General features: G+C 39.7%; 1 protein-coding gene across 1 annotated transcript in view; it reads right to left on the bottom strand.

Moving 5' to 3' along the window:
- Positions 1 to 20,315, bottom strand: part of ZDHHC13 (zinc finger DHHC-type palmitoyltransferase 13) — a 3,021,844-nt gene that overhangs the window by 486,445 nt on the left and 2,515,084 nt on the right. Inside the window, exon 15 of the mRNA XM_044082531.1 lies at positions 15,574 to 15,731. Coding sequence (XP_043938466.1) covers positions 15,574 to 15,731 — 158 coding nt within the window. The remainder of the gene's footprint in view (positions 1 to 15,573; positions 15,732 to 20,315) is intronic.

Here is a 20,315-nt window from a genome sequence, read left to right on the forward strand (position 1 = left end):
ATGGAGTTGAGCATGATAGTGAACATGTGCTGGAATATTTTAACAGCACCATGCAGTTTTTACAATTCACCTCCACATTCAACATGGATGACACTATAGCATATCTGGATATCTGTCTAGTGAAAAATTACACTATCAATAGTTATGTAGCACGGATATTCAGAAAAAAATACGTATTCCAATACATTCCTTCATTTTACTAGTAGCCATCCCTTCCACCAAAAGAGGTCAGTCATTAAGGGTCAGTTAGTGAGGGCCTCTAGAATAACCAGTCTGGATGAAGACTTTTATGATGAATGTTCTGTTTTAAAAAGCATGTTTTTGCATCGTGGATACCCAGAGCCCCTCCTGGACGCTCTAATCCAAGAGGTTACCACTAAGAGAGTGGATAGGGTATATATTCCTTTACTCTGTGTTAAATCACTACTGACACCATCTAGTATGCACAATGTAGTAGACGGACAGCTAGACACGACTAGTAGAGTATTGGCTTTAGAGGACAAGAATGTTACACTGTCCTTTATTACTACATTCAATTCACACAGTTATTCATGTTTGGACATACTACAGAAAATTGTGACCTGTTTAAGATGTATTCTAATATTTATGCCAAAGTAGGTGAGACCCCTAGGGTGACATTTAGAAGAGGGAGGAACCTCAAAACCTTATTAGAACAGCAATACACCCCAGTAGTAGGAAATACTGGGATGAATAAATGTCAAAATTGTAACTATTGTAAATTTGTTGAAGTCACCAATTCATTTAAGGTTAATGGTTTAACTTATAAATTGAAAGGCAGATTCAATTGTAATTCGTCTTTTGTAGTTTACTTGGCTAGGTGCACATTCTGTCCTGCTTTCTATATAGGAAAGATGGAGCGGAGGCTCCGTGACAGAATTTATGAACACCAATGCGCTATTAATAAATGTAAACTAGAGAACGCATTGGCTAAGCATATTATTTCTAATAAAGAACATGCGTTTAAATTTATTATTATTGATCAAGCCAAGTATGACAGTAGGGGTGGCCCTAGACCACTCAAACTTGAAGAACTGGAATTAACTTGGCATGTGAGGCTGAATGCCTACAATTTTCCTGGGTTGAATGACTCATGCTCAATTAGTAGCATCCTTAAACTAAAGAGCTTGCAGAGATGAGTCATTCTTTGTCAAACACATATTCTTTAGGTAATGGTTGAATTACTTAAAATAACTTTCAGTGGTTTTATATATGTATCTTGTGGCTGTTGTTGATGTGTTTATATTTTTAAATGTGTCGACTTATCTTGATGTTCTATTTCTGGTTATTAGTAGTCTTTACTTTAATTTTAAATTATGCTTGTTCAAGCAGAAAGTAGTAATGCAATTGGTGAATGTTGATCACCTGTTTTAGTTAAAAGGAAGGCTTTTTAAATGCTGTAACTGTTTCTGAAGAAGTTTGCTATCAGGCTGACGAAAAGCACTTAAAACAGTGGAATAAACCATTTTCGGACTGTGTTGCTGATTTATCGAACCTGTTTTGGATTTATTTGGATGGTAATTAGGATATATGACATTACTACAGCCATTCCACAGTACTGGCAACAAGTGTGACAGTCAGGTGGTGTACATATGTATAGTACATGTTACTATTCATATGTTTCTGAGAGGCATATGTATACATTTGCAAGTATACATATTTATGAAATGGACACATACTTGACAACTACTTATATGCATGTATGTGTGATGTGTAGCTATGCGAATATAAGTATGTACATTTATAGATATATGACTACATATCTGGAGTTATACATGGCCATGTATATGAACAACCAAATACAGGAGGTACTTGTACTGTTTGTATACAGAGGTTGTGTGCATCATTACAACAAGGAACCTGGATGGGGTATACAATTTGTGGACATGTACTATTTGGGAGATGGCTTCATGGTAAAATGTGTATGGTATAAACTCCCGATAATGCAGGTGGGGAAACGTCCATCACGGTCAGGCGTCATGTCCCTGGTCATAGGTTCTGCAGGACCGGCTGGAGGCTGAGCAGAGTTGTGGACAACTACTGCTAATGCAACTTGTGTCCAGTTGTCTACGGGGCTGGACATCGTGTCGTGCCACCAAGTCTAATCTTTAGAACAGACACTTATCCCATGAGGGATGGCCAAAAATTGTGGACACCAATGACTCCAATTCTTTTGGTCTTACGAAAATGAGGGAGGGTTATACATGCAAGGGATACCTAGTTTGCAAGCCTGAGACTGCCTAGGGTGAGACTGTCTACTAGATATGGGTAGGGGGCACTATGTGCAAATATGGCTGTGCCAAGCTAGCAGCCCGAGTATGGGTGGTTTTGGTGGACATTCAGCAAGGGGGGGGGGGGTGCTGTGGAGGGGATGATGGGTATTCAATTATGTATCCAGGTGTGTTGGGGTTGGATGGCTCAGTTCAGGCCAGACCATTATGTGGGTGTGAGCCAGTAACATTTCTGTACATGTGTATCGCACATTTTAATGTTCATATGTTTGTGGGATTGTGTTCTGCACTATGGTCTGTTAGGCTGTATTGCAGATGTGAATGTATGTTCTTTGGTTTCCTTTCTGATTCACCCACTGCTCCCTTGTACACCTCCAGTTCACCAATTGTACATCCGACCCAGTTTCCCTTTGGCAAATTATTACATTACCCGTCACCCCCCCCCCCCATATTCCACACACATCATCCATCCCTTCTCTGGTTGATGGCCCATGGCACAGACAACAAAACACATTGCATACTCCACATATCTCTGGTACCAATATGGTTGTGAGGACAACCCTAGCATATTTGATTTTCCACATGCTGTACTTCATGCACATAGGTACACGCAAATACTTATCTTTCATGACATGGTAGGTAGACCTGGCTAATACCCATTCATCTTTGGGCCATCCAGGCAAGGACGACTTGGAACGCGAATGGGTAGTTATTGAGCGAATGCTCTGACCAATGGTAGGGTTGCCACTTTTTCAATTGGCCAAAGTGGGACATTTTCGGGACACACATCAGATTTTACAGGCCGACACATAGCCACAGTCAGTACAAAGGATAGTGCTCTACTTTTATGCCTAAGTGAAAGCTTATTCTTGTAGCAGTTTAGTTGCTTATTCTGTTTCTTGTAACATTTAGGTATTTTAGATACAGAAATAACTATTTTATGGAACTATTACATAAAATATGGGACATAATTATGTCCTACAATCGCAGGACATTTGCCATTTTTAATATTTTTGGTAAGGACACAACTGCCCAGAGAGGGACTGTCCCTCACAAATGGGACAGGTGGTAACCCTAACCATTGGGCTAGGCTTAGCAAAGGGCAGTTGCGCGCAGACATGCTGCGTTTCGCTTCCGCTTGGTATAACAATTAACACTACAATGGAATACGAGCACGGGGTTTTAAATGTTATTTGTTCGAGGGACAGGGGCTCAATATTCAGCTACGTGCCTTTGTGTTTACTTTTTATTTTGCGTGTTTGCGAAGCTGTCTTGTATGCTTTGCATACATTTCAGTATCCACAGATACTGACTAGAGTGATTACTATTAGAGGCAAGTTGTACTAGTCAGCATTTTAGGTTGCGCGTCTGCAGCCGACATGTTCACACCTCCGTGCAGCGCTTAGACACGCCTCTTGCACTTGCGCACGTTTCCTATGCATGTGGACGTTGCGGCAGCACTCCTTTATTAATATGCATGTGGTGCTGCTGCACCATCTCTATGCCGCACGGTCGGCGCAAGGCTAATGCCGTCCTTGTGCCGAACTTCATGAATCCCGGGGTATATATTTTTAAAAATTCTATAAAAAACACAAATTGTAATTTAAATCAAACTTGTTTATACTCTACAATACCATAAATAACCAAATATAAACAGCACTACTATAGAGTATCAAACTAAAACTAAAAGTACTACTATACAGATTCAAAGTAGAAGTGCCCATAAATACCATTTCCTACAATATTGCATTGCTCTAAATGTTTGCTAAACACTGTCCTTCTATGTTTCACACTGCAAACAATTCTACATCTAAAACTTCAAATGTTTTCACCTGTGCATTAGGAGAAAAACTGCTTCTCTATAGATCAACTAAAATGAAATTCTGCATGACTAAAACAGTCACTCTGTTGCAACACAGTTTACCAAAATACCTGCAATATTGTACCACAGCACCTTACACAAGTCCACAACCACAAATAACAGTAGTGATGACCTCAGTGTTGAGTAGAAAATGCAGAATTATGAAATGTAACAAAAGGACAAGCTTAGAAACAGATCAGTAAACTCAAACCAAAATGCAACTGTACATTCAAAAACATTAATGGAACAGGTTTTTGCATCAACCTACATTTTCTGAAGAATGAAACTGCAACTCCAGTGTTTACTAAAAGACCACAATCTGATTCATTTTACAAGATAATAGCATAGGTATCAGACTATATTCTCTGAACAATGATAACCATGAAATTATAGTTTGGCATTACAACACCACTATCCTTTTAAAATGATCATACTTGCACCAACTTACATTGCCTGAATAATTACCCTGGATTTGATACTAGTCAGTAAGAGCCCCCAGTCATATACAACAGGCTGCTTATCAGATAGCCTCAGTGATCACTCCCCAACATTCCTACTCACAAAATACCTATACCAAGCTAAACCTGTCATCTACTGTCAAATACGTAAAAAACTAAACTTTAACCCACTCACATTCATCTCATCCCTCAAAGGGTGGGAGGATGGCATAATGGTTAAGGTGTTTGCCTTACAGACACAAGGTACAGGGTTTGATTTTCACAGGGGGTAATTAGCTAGGCTTGAAATGGCCCATAAGGGCAATTAGCCTAGTACTAATCTATGAACCTATGAAGAATGTAACTGGCATCCTCTAAAGTACCTCAGTCTTGATGACGCAGTTGAATTTTTTAATACTACCTTCCTGAGCATCCTTAATTACCATGCCCCCATAAGACTTTCCAGAACCATAGCACAACCCTCCCCATGGCTACAGAAAACCACTAAGTCAGAAATGAAAAACAGGGATAAAGCCTGGGACCACTGGCACAAAACCAAAACCCCCTCAACTAGACAGAAATTCCTAGAACTATGCAATAGAGTCAAAAAGCTAATAAAACAGGACAAATTCCAGTACTACCAGTCTGCCCTAGACTCCTCCCAACACAGCCCCAAACAATTCTGGTCCTCCATAAACTCCATCCTCCACCCAGGTAAAGTCAGTACCCCTCCTCCTAACATCCCTCACTCCTCCAAAAATATTGCTACCTCATTCAACACACACTTCACACAAACCATACTATCACTAGCTAAACAACACAACCCCCCTCCCCTCCAACCCACACCTTCAACTAGTAATCTCCCCACTGCCTTCTCATTCTCTCCTGTACCTACCTCCAACATATAAAAACTCTTAACTAAACTTAAGCCCACCAAATTTGCAGCAGACAGCCTCCTAAGTGAATACCTACAAATCGCAGCAGATGCTCTGGCCTACCCAGTATCCATCTTGATTAACCGATCTCTGTCAGAAAGTTACGTTCCCACACTGTGGAAAGTATCACATATAATTCCCCACCACAAAGGTGGCCCCTCAACAGAACTAACCAATTACCACCCCATAGCTATTCTCTCGCCACTCTCTAAAATACTAGAGAGATGCATACACTCTCAGGTCTCAGACTACCTCCTTACTAACAACCTCCTTTCCAATACTCAGCATGGTTTCCGACCAAACCATAGCACCACCACTGCCTTACTCTCCTTTACTAACACTATCCTTCAGCATAAAAACAATGTCTATCTCTCCTCTGCTACTTTCCTAGACCTATCTAAAGCATTTGACATGGTCCCACACAAACAACTCATCTCTGTCCTCAATAACCTATCCTTCTCTCAGTCAGTCACCAACTGGTTTCAGAGTTACCTGTCTGACCGCCAACAATCCGTTGTATGGCAGAATTACATCTTTCCCAAACTACCTGTCTCGATAGGGGTTCCCCAAGGATCCATCCTTGGATCCCTACTCATCTCTGTTTTCACCAATAATCTAGCCTCTGCCACCAAACATGGCACACTCATACAATACGCAGATGACTTGACCATCATCTGCTCAGCCCAGTCCCTACCCAAACTGCAAAAAGTCACACAGGAAGCCTTTTCCTCTGTTGAAACTTGGTTATCCGATGCTCATTTAATACTCAACCCAAACAAAACTAAACTACTCATCTTCCAAACCACCAAACATACTCAAAACAACTCTCACTTTAACATCACAGCAAAAGACAACACCACTATATACCCAACTGAACACACCAAATTGCTAGGAGTGGAAATAGACAATAAACTCAAATTTGACATTCACATATCCATGACCATAAAAAAAGTCCACAAAAAACTAGGAGCGTTATACAGAAAAAAGCAACTTCTCACCAAAGCAGCAAAGATTTCAATATCAAATTCCCATCTTATCTCCACCCTACTTTATGCCTCTCCAATATATACCAACCTAAGGCAATGCGATCTAAACAAGCTAGAGCCCTGCTACAACAAAATCGCCAAATTCACCACAGGGGCATCCTACTATAGTCACCACTGTCTCTCACTTGCTGAACTGGGCTGGCTTGAACTCCCTCACCTCCTTCAATGGTATCAACTCTCACTCACCCACAAACTAATAAACCATCCACTAAATGTCCCATCCCTCCAGAATCTACTCCAACCCTATCGCACCACCAGACCACTAAGATCCAGCAACAAAAATCACTTGCAGATCACTAAAGCCAATAACTCTGCTGGTGAAGCACTATTCTCTTGCACCATAGCCAAATTATGGAACTCCCTCCTACCCACAATTACCTCCGTACCATCATGGACCCACTTCAAAACTTTACTAAAAGCGCACCTAAAAACATGCTGGCTATGCCCTTGCAACTCCCACTCTAATATCACCCACCCCATCCAACCACTACCTTTCTTTCCACCCCATTAACTACCGTGATTATAGCAAGCTCAGATGCTCATAAGCCTTGTACTTATTATACAGCAGGAACTTCTTATTGTAACATTTGTCAATGTCTGTTATGTACTTCGCAGATAAAGATTCTAGTTGTCTATTGATGTACTGTGTTCTTCATCTGTAAATATGTTTGTAATTAATTGCTATGTTAATCAAATTGCTAATCGCAATGTAATCCAGTGTAACTACTGTCTGTTTATTTTAACTGTGGAGCTTTTCTCCCCGGGCCTCTGCTGAAAATGGACCTATGTCCAGTTGGACACTCCCGGTCAACAAATATAAATAAATAATAAATAAATAAGTATGAACCTGTGTAAGTAGGCATTACTGACAGACTGCATTTTTTCCCTTAAAAAGTTAAAACAGCAGCAGGTTTTTAAATCAAAATACACTGTCTGAACACTTTAATCTCTTTAAGCAGACATCACCATGACAGAGTACAAAAGCAATACAAAATGTTTTGCATAACCCTACATTTAGAATAGAAACCTCTTCTGACACACTGCACTAAAGTTGTTTAGAAGTTAAAACAAAGAAGAGGTTTCATATCACATTAACCACACACTATCTGCATAATCAGCATAAACCTCTCATCTGGCATAACTGACTGCAGTGAAAATAAATAATAGAATGTTTTGCATAGACCTACATTTTGTTAAATAACTGCAAAGCATGAAACTTTAATGCCGGTCATTACTAACATACTGCAAACCTCAATGATTCATCAAGGAAGAAGTTATGTACATCCACCTACATTGTATGACCTTTACAACACTACACCATAAATTCTCTAAAAGTTAACACAACAAACAAGTTTTGCAGCAATATACATTATCTTAACAATAACTAGCATAACCACTGTCTGAATCTGCAGCAACTTAAATGGCTTGAACTATCAAACATGTTACTTCTTTCCCAACTCACATTTGTCCATAGAGCATTTTACCAACCTCACAACACACCTATACTCTCTAACCTCTTCATCCCCTACTCTAATCTAAACTCCATCCGTTCATCTAGCAAACTGCTAGTTACCTTAACCAAATCTAAAAACCTAGCAGGTGATTTCCTTTTTTCAAATACCATTGGAAAACACTGGAATCAACTTCCTTCTGAACTTACTTCCATTGCCTCCACTGTTCTGTTTAAACAAAAACTCAGAATTTACCTTAAAAGCCACTGGATGTGTCCCTGCTCTAATCCTGACTAAAGTAATTTCCATCTATTAATCTCACGTTTCTCTCCCTACTCTTCTGGCCCTCCTGCTTCCTCCCTTACCTTTCTTTTTCTACCTTACAGACTGCTCCTCATCATCGTTCATCTTTATGGCCCTGAATCTCTCTCTAACTAGAATATGTCTATTTATATCTGCTCTCTCTCTATTGTTGCTTCTCTTTCTTTAATCTTATACTCCCTCCTTGGTATTAAAACATGTTAGAATGTTCAACATTATGTTACTTAGTTTCGCTAGAAAGTTAAGTCCTGTGCTTTTGGTTAACTTATTACATTTCCTTTTTCCATGTTCTATCACTTTCTTTTCCTGTTTTTAGATATAGGTAATAATGTGTATTATGTCATTTGTCCTCATGATGCATCTCCTTTTGTCTATATGTGGAGCTTTTCTCCCCGGGCCTCTGCTGAAAATGGAAAAATATCCAGTTGGACTAGCCCGGTCAACAAATGTAAAATAAATGTAAAATAAAATAAAAATAAATAAATAACTCTACAGTCTTGTATTAATGACCATAATCAAATTCAAAATAATAGAGCAGATTTTGCAAAAAACCTGTATTTCCTTCCAGTAAGACAAAGTATAAAATTGGTGTCTACCATTACTGATCCATTATAACCTGCACCAACTCACCAAGAAAAAGAGGGAGGCATGGCAGCTGCAAACGCCACTAACTTTGGTACAAAAAACAAAAGGAAGGCAGGCAAACTCCACAAAACCTCCTAACCAGCCCAGCAGAAGTGCCACCGTCCTAATGTCCCAACTACACTCCAGTCCTCCTCACGCCTTCATAAATGTTTGCAGCAGCTGTAGAAGGAAAACTCCAAAACTCCTCCAGCAAAAGAAACATGTTCCAAAAGTAAACAGAAGAGTAAGTGTTTTGCAATAACTGTTTTTCAAGGTTTCGGAACGGTGCGAAACCCCATTGTGATGTTGCTATCAGCTGTGTTAATGGAAAGTCCTGCAGTGATTGGCCAATTTCTTTATTAACTCATTGGCTTGCTTTGCCTATAAATTACTTATTGCTTGGCTCACATACCTCAATGTTGACTGGCTCTATTTGCAGTATACGAGCCAATCAAAAAATGCAAAGCGGAGCCATCACTGTTCAGTATGGAACAGCGGAAAAGCACCTAAGACAGCCTTTAAATATGGAGCGTTCTGCATAATCTGCAGCACTTGGGTGCTCACCCATCGCTGTATAACAATAAAAAGCCTAATTTGGTTAGAAATGCCTTATCAACTAACATATACACAACCTCTTACCACTTACAAAATTATACAGCATCCATCTGCTTGTACAGCAATAAAAAACATTCTGCACAACTAAGTCGGTCATTGTGATCAGTGACCAAAAACGCCTGTCTGTTTAGAAACCTAGCAAATCTGCTGGGCATTGTCTGTACTCATACAAGGATGCTAAGGCCTGGAACTCCTTGCCTGTATCCATCAGGTCTATACCCTACTTACTATTTTTCAAAACCACTCTGAAAGGCTTCCTAGCTAAAATCTGGTTCTGTTCTTGCTCAAAACCTGAATAAACTATACCCCTAAATGTGAAAAAGTATATTTTCATTCCTTTACCTCCTTATTTTCTCTCTAAATATACCATAAGCTTGTTTTCCCTCACTTCATTTTGCAGTTCCTGCTTGTATTAGACTAGCTTACCTTTATTTTCTATACAAAGTGTCTAACTTTTTCTAAATATTAAATGATTGTCATATAGCTTGCATCGATTCTTGACCAATGTTTTTATATTACATCTGATTGTTATAATTACTTAAACTGCAGATGTTTTTGCTTTATTTCTGAAGAGTGTAAAATTATTGCTCTTAAAACATTTTATAGTAATTTGGAGCATTTCTCCCTGAGCCTCCATTGAAAATGGGCTTCTACCCAGGCAGACTTTCCTGGTAATCAAATGTCAATAAATAAAGAAATAAACTGTGATTTAATTAAACAAACTGCTATAGCACTGTTGAATCAGACGTAAATATTATAAAAAAAAGAAAAAAAAGTGAAAATAATAATAATGATAATACCTATCTGTTGGGCAGCACAGTGGTGCAGTGGGTAGCATTGTCACCTCAGAGCAAGAAGTTCCCTGGTAAGATTCTTAGCTGGTGTGCCTTCTGTGTGCAGCCTGCATGTCCTCCTTGTATTCATGTGGGTTTCTTCTGGGTGCTCCAGTTTCCTCCACATTCCAAAGACATACAGTAGATGATCTGGACATACTAAATTAGCAATAGGTGTGTGTGTGTGTGTGTGTGTGGTACGGATGAACTACCATGGCAAATACAGAAACCATATGCCAATGAGGCTGTGTGAATGATGGACATACAGGGAATGACTGAGGGTGAATAAAACTGGCTGTTCAGTTTGAAGAGGCAACAGAAGTGAGCAAAATTGAAACTATAGTTTCAAAATCAAAATCATTAGAATACAATGTAAAAAGACAGATCTCCAACTAAGGGGAGGGGAAGATGGGTTTAGTTTAAGACTGATAAGAAATAGGCAGTGGAAATAAATACCCAAATACAGGAATAAGGCATCCAGCAGTAGTCATCAATTGCAAAAAGGATTTAAAGATGCCACACTTGCAAACGTATTATTTTTTCAAGACAATTCACAAGTATTTTCCATCTGCTGTTACTATTTCGGCACTTCTTTCCTTCAAGGGCTTCCAGATGATACTTCTGCTCGCAAGTCAAACTAAAGATCCATAAAGAAAATCATTCTACAAATGTTACAGCAAAACTGCTTAAACATCACTCAGGATTTCATCAAGTTTGCTTTTTAGTTCCCTCACCCTGCCACCAATCTCAAGTTCAGATCCTCAGTGCAAGACCATATTTGACAACCATATTTTACCATCCTAGTGAGGGCAAGAGTTATGGAGTAGGGACCATTACTTACCATGGAAATGGAAATTCAGAAATGCTCTACAGTAGCATGCCACAACGTCAAGGCAAAGATAGCAATACACACATCCATACTCACTTGCAGTCACACTAATATCACTTCCATTCCCAGCTATCTACTACCCAAATACCACAGAGTCTCCCACTCTAAATATAATAATCATACTATAAAAAGAGAGAAATATCTACTTTACCTAAAATACAATGCAGCAACAAAACCTCTCAATCTCTCCTTACTATATGGTGACATCCACCTAAACCCTGTCCCTGTCAATACTACTACCCTAACAGCTCAGCTTAAACTCCCCAACTCACTCCTAATAGGACATCTAAACATCCGTAGTCTTAACAATAGCTCATCTCCATGCTCTTCTAGACATTCACTCCTTTGATATCCTTTGCCTGACAGAAACTTGGTTGAAACCAGGAACCAAACAACAAAATTATCCCCCAAGGCTACAATATCATTAGAGAAGACCAGATAAAACGTAAGGGAGGGGGTTTAGCAGTTATATTTAAAGATGGATTTCACATCTCCACACTCCCATATAACCCTCCTCAGGATAGTAATGCCGAAGTCCAAGTCACCAAACTCCAAATCAACCCTAACAAAGCTTTATACCTCATCTGTTTCTACCTACCTCCCGGTAATAACATCAGCACAATTGAAGCTATATTAAACTGGGCATCCTCAACTTACCCCCAAGAAACAGTAATACTAGGTGATTTTAATACTGACTGGAAAAAAGTCAATACAGATAACCCCACCTCTCACATTAACCTGCATGGCATTAATCAAACTATCACCTCCATGACCAGAATTAACAAACCAAACAAAAAAGAGACTACCTTAGACTGGATACTTATAAATAGACAGGAGCAAGCTTATAAGGTAGGCACTCTCCCAGATGATTTAAGTGATCATATGATGACCTACATCATAAGACAAAAACATGACCTGCCTAAACCCCCCACTTTTAGGATTGCACAGTCCAATAAACACTTTAGCCCAGAATCATTCCAAAATGAACTTAGTGCCTGTAACTGGTACCCTTTAAAAACTCTACCACTTGAAGAGGCTATAAAATATCTAAACTCTACTTTTTTATCCATCCTTGATAAACATGCACCTAAACGGTCGATCCGAATGAAATCCAAACCAGCCCCCTGGCTTTCCAAAGAAACCAGGCAAAAAATTCTACTAAGGAACAAATCTTGGGCTAAATGGAGGGCTAACAAAACTATCTCTGATCAACAAAACTTTAGGCAACTAAGAAATAATACAAAAAAGGCAATACTTACAGATAAAAAGAACTATTACTGTAAACTACATCAAACCCTTCAAAACAATCCCCAAAAATGTTGGTCTAGTATAAACAAACTCCTGTCCCCTAGACACTCTCATACACCTACCCCTCTTGAGGCAGATCCTAATACCCCCCTACAAACAGCCAACACATTTAATACTTTCTTCACAGAGACCATACAAACACTAGCCAGTCAGCTAATCCCAGACAACTCAAGCCTTCACACCACAACATTACCTCCACTACCAACATTTAAACTGCAACCTATCTCTACTACTCTCATCTGTAAACTCATCCAGAAACTTAAGCCCTGCACACCTTCTGCTGACCAAATACCATCAGAATACTTGCAAAAAGCAGCTAAGGTAATTGCATACCCTGTTATCCATCCTCATTAACAGAACCTTTACAGAAGGAACCATTCCAGACATTTGGAAAATCTCCCATATTATTCCCCTACATAAAGGTGGCAATTCAAATGATTACTCTAACTACAGACCAATAGCTCTATTATCTCCTTTAGCTAAAATAATGGAAACATGCATTCACCGACAACTACTGCATCATTTATCTCAACACAACATCCTAGCCAACTGTCAACATGGCTTTAGGCCATCACACAGTACCACAACTGCCCTACTATCTTTTATAGATACCATTAATAGAAACTGCAATAACAATAACCTCTCATCTGCTCTCTTTATCGACCTCTCAAAAGCTTTTGACATGGTCAACCATGCCCTTCTCATCAACATTCTAAAGTCCCTCTCCTTTGACTGTCAGACTAATAAATGGTTTAGGTCTTATCTGAGCAATAGGCAACAAGCAGTTCTCTGGCAAAACAACATATCATCCCTTCAGCCAGTTACCCTCGGAGTCCCTCAAGGCTATATTCTAGGACCACTTCTCTTTTCACTATTTATCAATGAACTCCACACAGCAATCCCCCAAGCCACCTCCATACAATACGCAGATGATTCTACGCTAGTATGCACAGCAAACTCCCCTTCAGAACTACATTCCCTACCCAGAAAGTATTTAACATAGTAGAAACATGATTTACAAATAGATGCCTCCTTCTCAATGCTAAAAAAACTAAGCTCTTTCTCTTTACACCCACAAACAAATCCGCACACATAAACTTCTCTGTTTTTTCCAATAATGGTACTATTATACTCCCTGACACAACCACTAAACTGCTAGGAATAACTATTGACAATAACCTGACTTTTGATAGACACATAAATAATACTATTAAAAATGTCAACAGAAAAATAGGCTCCTTATATAAGATCAAACCTTTCCTAACTCCTATAGCCAGAACCACAATTGCTCACTCACATTTAATCTCTACACTTCTGTATGCTTCACCCATATATACTAACCTAAAGAAAAATAATCTTACCAAGCTACCAAATTCCTATAATTCCATTGCCAGATTTGCCACTGGCAACAGCTTTAGAACTCACCACTGTCTGAATCTAGGGCAACTAGGCTGGCTTGAACTTCAAAACCAACTGATACTACCCCAACTCACCATTGCCCACAAGATTTTCTACCAACCCAACAGCACTCCTATTCTTTCCAATCTCATCCGGCCTTACAAAAATCTGAATTCCCTGTGCTCCTCTAAGAAACTGCTTGCTTGCATAGGCAAGTCTAATAACCTGGCTGGAGACTCTCTTTTTTGTAACACAGTGGGAAAACACTGGAACCTCCTGCCCGATGAACTAACATTACTTTCTTCCTTGCCTCTCTTTAAACATAACCTCAAAAAACACCTCCAAACACAATGATTATGCCCCTGTAGTAAGCCTGACTAACCATTTCCCTTTACTAAGTATAGCTCCCTAAATTGCAAATTCCTACTATTCTCGCTTAAATTACTAACACTCCTAATGCATTTGTTACATACTAATTCCTTGTAAGATAGACTAACTGATACTCCCAAATTTATATGCCAACAAACTCTCTCTAGTAGATTAATTACACTTAATTAACTAACTTCTTTCTCTATCTTATTAATACTGGTTGTACAGCATACTTTCTATCTCTAAGCACAAGTCCTTGTTGTATTTTTATTAAAATCTTTTCTGTTAATTTCTACTTTTAATTCTTTAAATTTTAATTTTTATTTTTTAATGTTGTAATTCTATAATTGCCGGAGCTTTTCTCCCCGGGCCTCTACTGAAAATGGAAATATATCCAGTTAGACTAGCCCGGTTAACAAATGTAAAATAAATAAATAAATAAAATAAATATATTCCTACAAACACACACTCAAGGCTAACTGTACTAAACTTGTCAACTTACTGCTAAACCCCAGTTTCTATCAGACTACCAAGGCAAACCAGAATCTTACCCACAAAAGGATAGCAAGCTGCATATGTTTAAGCAACATTTTCCACACAAACTAATGCTCTAACACCATGGATGGAAAAGAACACAAGCCACCAGTGGACTGGATGGACAGTGTGTCCCTGTAAGAAGTCTTGCAACTGAAAAACCCCAACTAATATAAATAACAAGGCTGAAATGGTCCTACCTCCTAAGCTGTGCTGTGAAATGGAAGGACTAAACTACAAAGAGCAATTAAGTTTTTGGTCCACACATTGCCACGATGGATAGCGTTATAGCTTCACAGGAAGAGGTCTTCCGGTCTGGTTCCTTGCTGGGGTGCCTTCTGTCTGGAGTCTGCATATCCTCCCTCTATTCCCTCTATTTGTGTGGGTTTTCACGAGTGCTCCAGTTTGCTCACACATTCCAAAGACATGTTGTAAGGTGGACAGGGGATTCTAAGGTGCCCTTAGGTGTGAGTCCATGGATATGTGATATAGAAGGAAGACCTAGTAACGTACTTCTGTTTCCCTCATTGCACTGAAAATTCTGCAGGTAGTGGTGACCTCATAAAGTCACTCTATGAACTGGATGCACCTTATAGAAGAGTATGCCAATGAACTAATTCCTTAAACCATATATTATTAATTAAAATGCATTGCTGTAAAGAACTGATTTAAAAAATAAGCAATTCAGTATGTAAACGGTTACCTGATAAAACTGATTGAAAAGACTGAGCACAGCCCAAGAAACATGGAAGAATGTCACCAAGAAAATATATGTCACCCAAGGAGAGCAAGCCACAATCTGTGTCAAAAATATCCACATCCCATCCTGCTGATATGTCGTCGAACAGTGATCCGACCAGTCTATTAAACAGAAATAAATGCGTTTATTAACAATTAGACATGAAACATAAAATAATACATACATACACATAATCAAGCTACACAAAAACTTAGTAATTAAGCTTGGTGTCATTTCTTTAAAGATTTAGTAGAGAAGGTAGGGGAAGATATAGGAATGAACCCAAACTGGGTGTCTCAACCTGACTGACATTATAGCTCATGGGGTGGAATGTTGACCTTGTAAAGCAGAATATGTGAGTTCTAATCCCAAATAAAGACTCCAGTCGACAAACTACAGCTAGTTTCAAAAAACACCAAATGGATCAATTTGTATTAATAAAATCACAAGTTTCATATCAGATGAGAAAAAGTTTAATAAATTATCGGAAATAAATAAAAACTTACTGGCTCAACTGAAAACTCCAAAGAAATATCCGATCAAAACTTTTTTTTTTACATACCTAAAACAGTTTATAAATATCAACAGGAATAACAGCATCTGGAAGGCAAGCCATGCAGTTAAAATGGGTACTGTTAGAATGATAAAAAGTGGCTTATTATTGATATTAATATGCAGTAGGTGCAAAGATCATGGGGTTGATTCAGAAAGAGTACACGGGACAGTAACTATTTCTCTCAGAGACAGCCCTACCAAGATGTTTTAACACGAAGACATGTAGCACCATATTGGGTCATCTCTGCAGGCATAATGCAAATGTGGCATTCTGGGGGAGAGACATGCTCTCCTTTGGAAACGCTTGTGGTAAGGCATTTAGGAAGCCAAGTGATTCAGGCAATTCAATGGAAGGATTAAGATTATTTTCCAAAACAAATTTTGACAAAAGAAAGAATTAGTTCGTAATGAGACCTTGTCCTTGTGAAATATCAAATATGGTGGTTTGATAGGTCTTGTAGCTTTGAAACTCTTCTTGCTGATATGATAGCGACTAGAAAAATAGTTTTCCAAGATAAAAATTTTACTTCACAACTGGCTGCTGATTCAAAAGGGGGAAGATTATACAAGGCAGGATAATGTTTAAGCTCCAAAGGAAAGATGGATCCTTGTATGGCGGCCTCAATAAAGTTGTCTCTTTAAGAAAAGCTTTCCTGAGTTTGTTAGACATAATAGAAGAACCATTTTCTCCCAAATGAAAATTTTAAATTGCTGCTAATTGAACTCTCCTAGTAGCTGCATCAGTTCCTTCACTGAAAAGCTTAGCTAGAAAATCTAAAATGAAATGTAGAGGAGCAGTAAAAGACTCAACATGTTTTGAGTTTGCCCAAATCACACATTTCTTCCATTTTCCTTTATAAATTTTCCTTGTGGAAGCTTTATGGGAAGAGATCAAGATATATCTCACTGGTGATGAAAGAGAAGGATACCTGGCTATTAATGGAACTGGAGCAGCCAAACTGTCAGTTTGAGGTTGTGTAGTTTAGGATGAACCATTCCTGAAGCATGCGTCAGAAGATCCAGAACTAGGTCCAGGATCCATGGTTCATCCTGAAGATGAGGCAAAAGGAAGGGGAACCAAATTTGTCGGGGTCAGTGCGGGGCAATTAGCATTATGGTTGTCTTCAATAAACTTGCTTTCTGTATTACTTTGGGAATCAGGGGTGTTGGTGGGTAAGCATATAGGAGTTCCAGGGGCCAACTGTGAGCAAGTGGATCCCTCAGGGTCTTCCCAGAGGGGGGATTAGGGCAAAGTAACTGCTGCATTTGGCATTCAAGGATGAGGCAAATAGGTCGCAGCAAAGCTGGCCCCATTTTCAGAAGATCTCTTCCACAATTCACTGCTTTTGGGACCACTTGTGAGGCATTAGAATAGCTCTGCTCAACCTGTCTGTTATCACCTTGGATTTTCTCTGTATGTGCATTGCAATAGAAAGCGAATGGAAGAAATTGCCTATTGCCACACACTTATGGCTTCCCGACAAAGGGGATAGGATCTGGTTCCTCCTTGTTTGTTTACTTACCAGACTACATACATGTTGTCTGACTGGACTGCTATTGTCCCTAGAGGAAGAGAGTCTTGAAAGGCTTGCAATGCTAAAAGCACTTTTCTCATCTCCAGAACATTTATGTGCAGATGGGCCTCATGAGGGTGCCACATGTCTTGGACTGTCTTTCCCAGATAATGGGCCCTATCTGGGAATCATCTGTGGCCACCATGGCTTGGGGTTGAGGAAGGGTAAAGGGATGGCTTTGAGTTACCTGAGGTGATTGAATCCACCATAAAAGGTCTTGTTTGCAGGAACTGGTTATCAAAATCTTGTGAGTAATTGGAAGTTCTAGGAAAGACCATTGTGTTAACAGCAGCCATTAAAGTAACCTCATGTGAAAGCATGCTAACAGTACCAGAACAATTGAAGCTGCCATCATGTCAAGTACTTGAAGTAGGAGTTTGGCATGTGCTTGTTTCTTCCTTATTAAACTCTCTACCTGATGTTGTAAAGTATGTATCCTTTCTGGAGTATGATTTGCTATCATCCTTTGTGTGTCTAACTCTGTTTCTATAAAATTCAATTTCTAACAGGGTTTTTAAGCAGATTTTGCAGAGTTTATCATAACACCTAGCCTTGAACAGGTTTGTAATGTAGTTTCTCTGGCTTGTAGTAGAAGATGCCTGGTCGGGCCGGTTAAGAGCCAATCATCTAGATATGTGAGCCACCACTACTGCCATGCATTTGGTGAACACTCTGGGGGTTGTAGTGAGATCAAAGGGTAGAGCTTGAAACTGATTATGACTGGCTCCTAGCCAGAAGCGCAAATGCCTTCTTGACAGTCTGTCTGTTTTTATGTGGTAGTAAACATCTTGGAGGTCTAAAGAGCACATCCAATTTTTTTTTCCAGAAATGAAAGCATCAACTGCAGCATAAACATCTGGAACTTGCTCTTCTTTACTCATTTGTTTAATTTGCTGAGATCCCAGATTGGTCTCCAGCCCCAACCCACCCCCATTTTCTTTGGAACTAAAAAGAATCTTGAGTAAGTTCTGGATCCTCTCTGGTTTGCAGGGACTTCTTGGATGACTTTTGTTTAGCAACTTTGAGACTTCTAAGATCGCTTGTTCCATTTGACTGGGTGGAATATCTGGAACTCTTGTGTTTTCGGGACTGGAAGGGAAAAGGGGATAATGTAACCTCTGGATATTATTCTTTGCACCCATTTGTCATTTGTTATGTCTAGCCAGGCTTGAAGGTGGGTAACTGGACCTCCCTTCAGGAGCACTGAAAGGGCTTTCCAAAAAAAATGTATCTGGAGCCTTGATTTTGTGGGCCTCCACTGCTATGTGGTTTGTGTCTTCCATTCTTTTCTCCCCTCTGCCTTTGGGGGACCTTTCACCCTGTGTGTCTGAGAAAGACCTTTGAGATTTCCTGAACCACATCTTTCCACTACCTCACTGTCCTTTGGGAAAGGGTCAAGTAGGAGTGGAAAAACATACTCCAACAACAGATAAAGTCTTTGCCTCTTGTTCACACCTGCTGTTTCTTTTACTTTGAGCCCAAACAAAGAAGAGCCATCAAACTGGGAGTTAATGAAGGAAGATTTGAAGTGCTCTACAAAATCACAAAGGAGCATCCAGGCCTGCCTCCTAAGAGAAATACCTGAAACCGTTGCCCTATTCGTTCCACCCACTGCACATAAAATCAGCCTCATGGACAAGTTTGTTACAGAGTTTAGGGTAGCAAGCTGTAAGGCTACCTTATCTGTGACCTCATCAGCTACAGCTCCTTGGAGGATACCCAGACACCATACCCTGATACCCAGACAGTTCCAATAATCCACAATCATACTTAGATATGTTACCAATACATGTAACCCCATACAAAATGCAGGAGTCGTCATTGCTGGGTACTGACAACATCCCAGGCTGTGTTCTTCGCGAACTACAGAATGAACTGGCACCAAATTTAAGCGCCATGTTCAATCATAGTCTCACCTCAGGCTTTGTGCCCAGTGAATGGCGCACAGCGACAATTATCCCGCTCCACAAAGAGGAGTCACCAAGGACCCCAGGAACTACCACCCCATTAGCCTAACGAGCCTGGTCTGCAAGGCCATGGAACTTATCATCATATATCATTATAAACAAAGACACTGGTAATCTCCAAACTCTGGACCCCACCCAGTTTGGGTTTGTAAAAGGCAGATCATGTCTCCTAAACCTGATAGACTTCTTTGAAGCTGTCACCAAAGCTGTAGACGAGAGTAAAGTGGTTCACACAGCCTATCTACACCTCACCAAGGCTTTCAACACCATCCCCCACTCTTGAATTATCGATAAACTCACTAAACTAGGTATAAATCCCTATGTCACAAGATGGGTTGCCAACTGGCTCACTGACAGAACCCACACTGTGAAAGTAGCAGACTCCAAATCCAACTTCAAACCAGTGACAAGTGGAGTACCACAGGGTTCAGTCCTGGGTCCTCTCCTGTTTGTTATCAACTTTTCTGAAGTACAGGCTAACACAGAAGGTCTTTGGCTAATGAAGTTTGCAGATGACTGCAAACTAGGAGCCATAATCAAAACTCCTAATGATGTAGACATCCTACAAAAGGGCCTCACTGAGACAGATGCCTGGTGTCAAAGCCATGGC

The sequence above is a fragment of the Protopterus annectens genome, chromosome 9.part0 (genome assembly GCF_019279795.1).
Source record: "Protopterus annectens isolate FY-2018-M chromosome 9.part0, PAN1.0, whole genome shotgun sequence".
Lineage (NCBI taxonomy): Eukaryota > Metazoa > Chordata > Ceratodontiformes > Protopteridae > Protopterus > Protopterus annectens.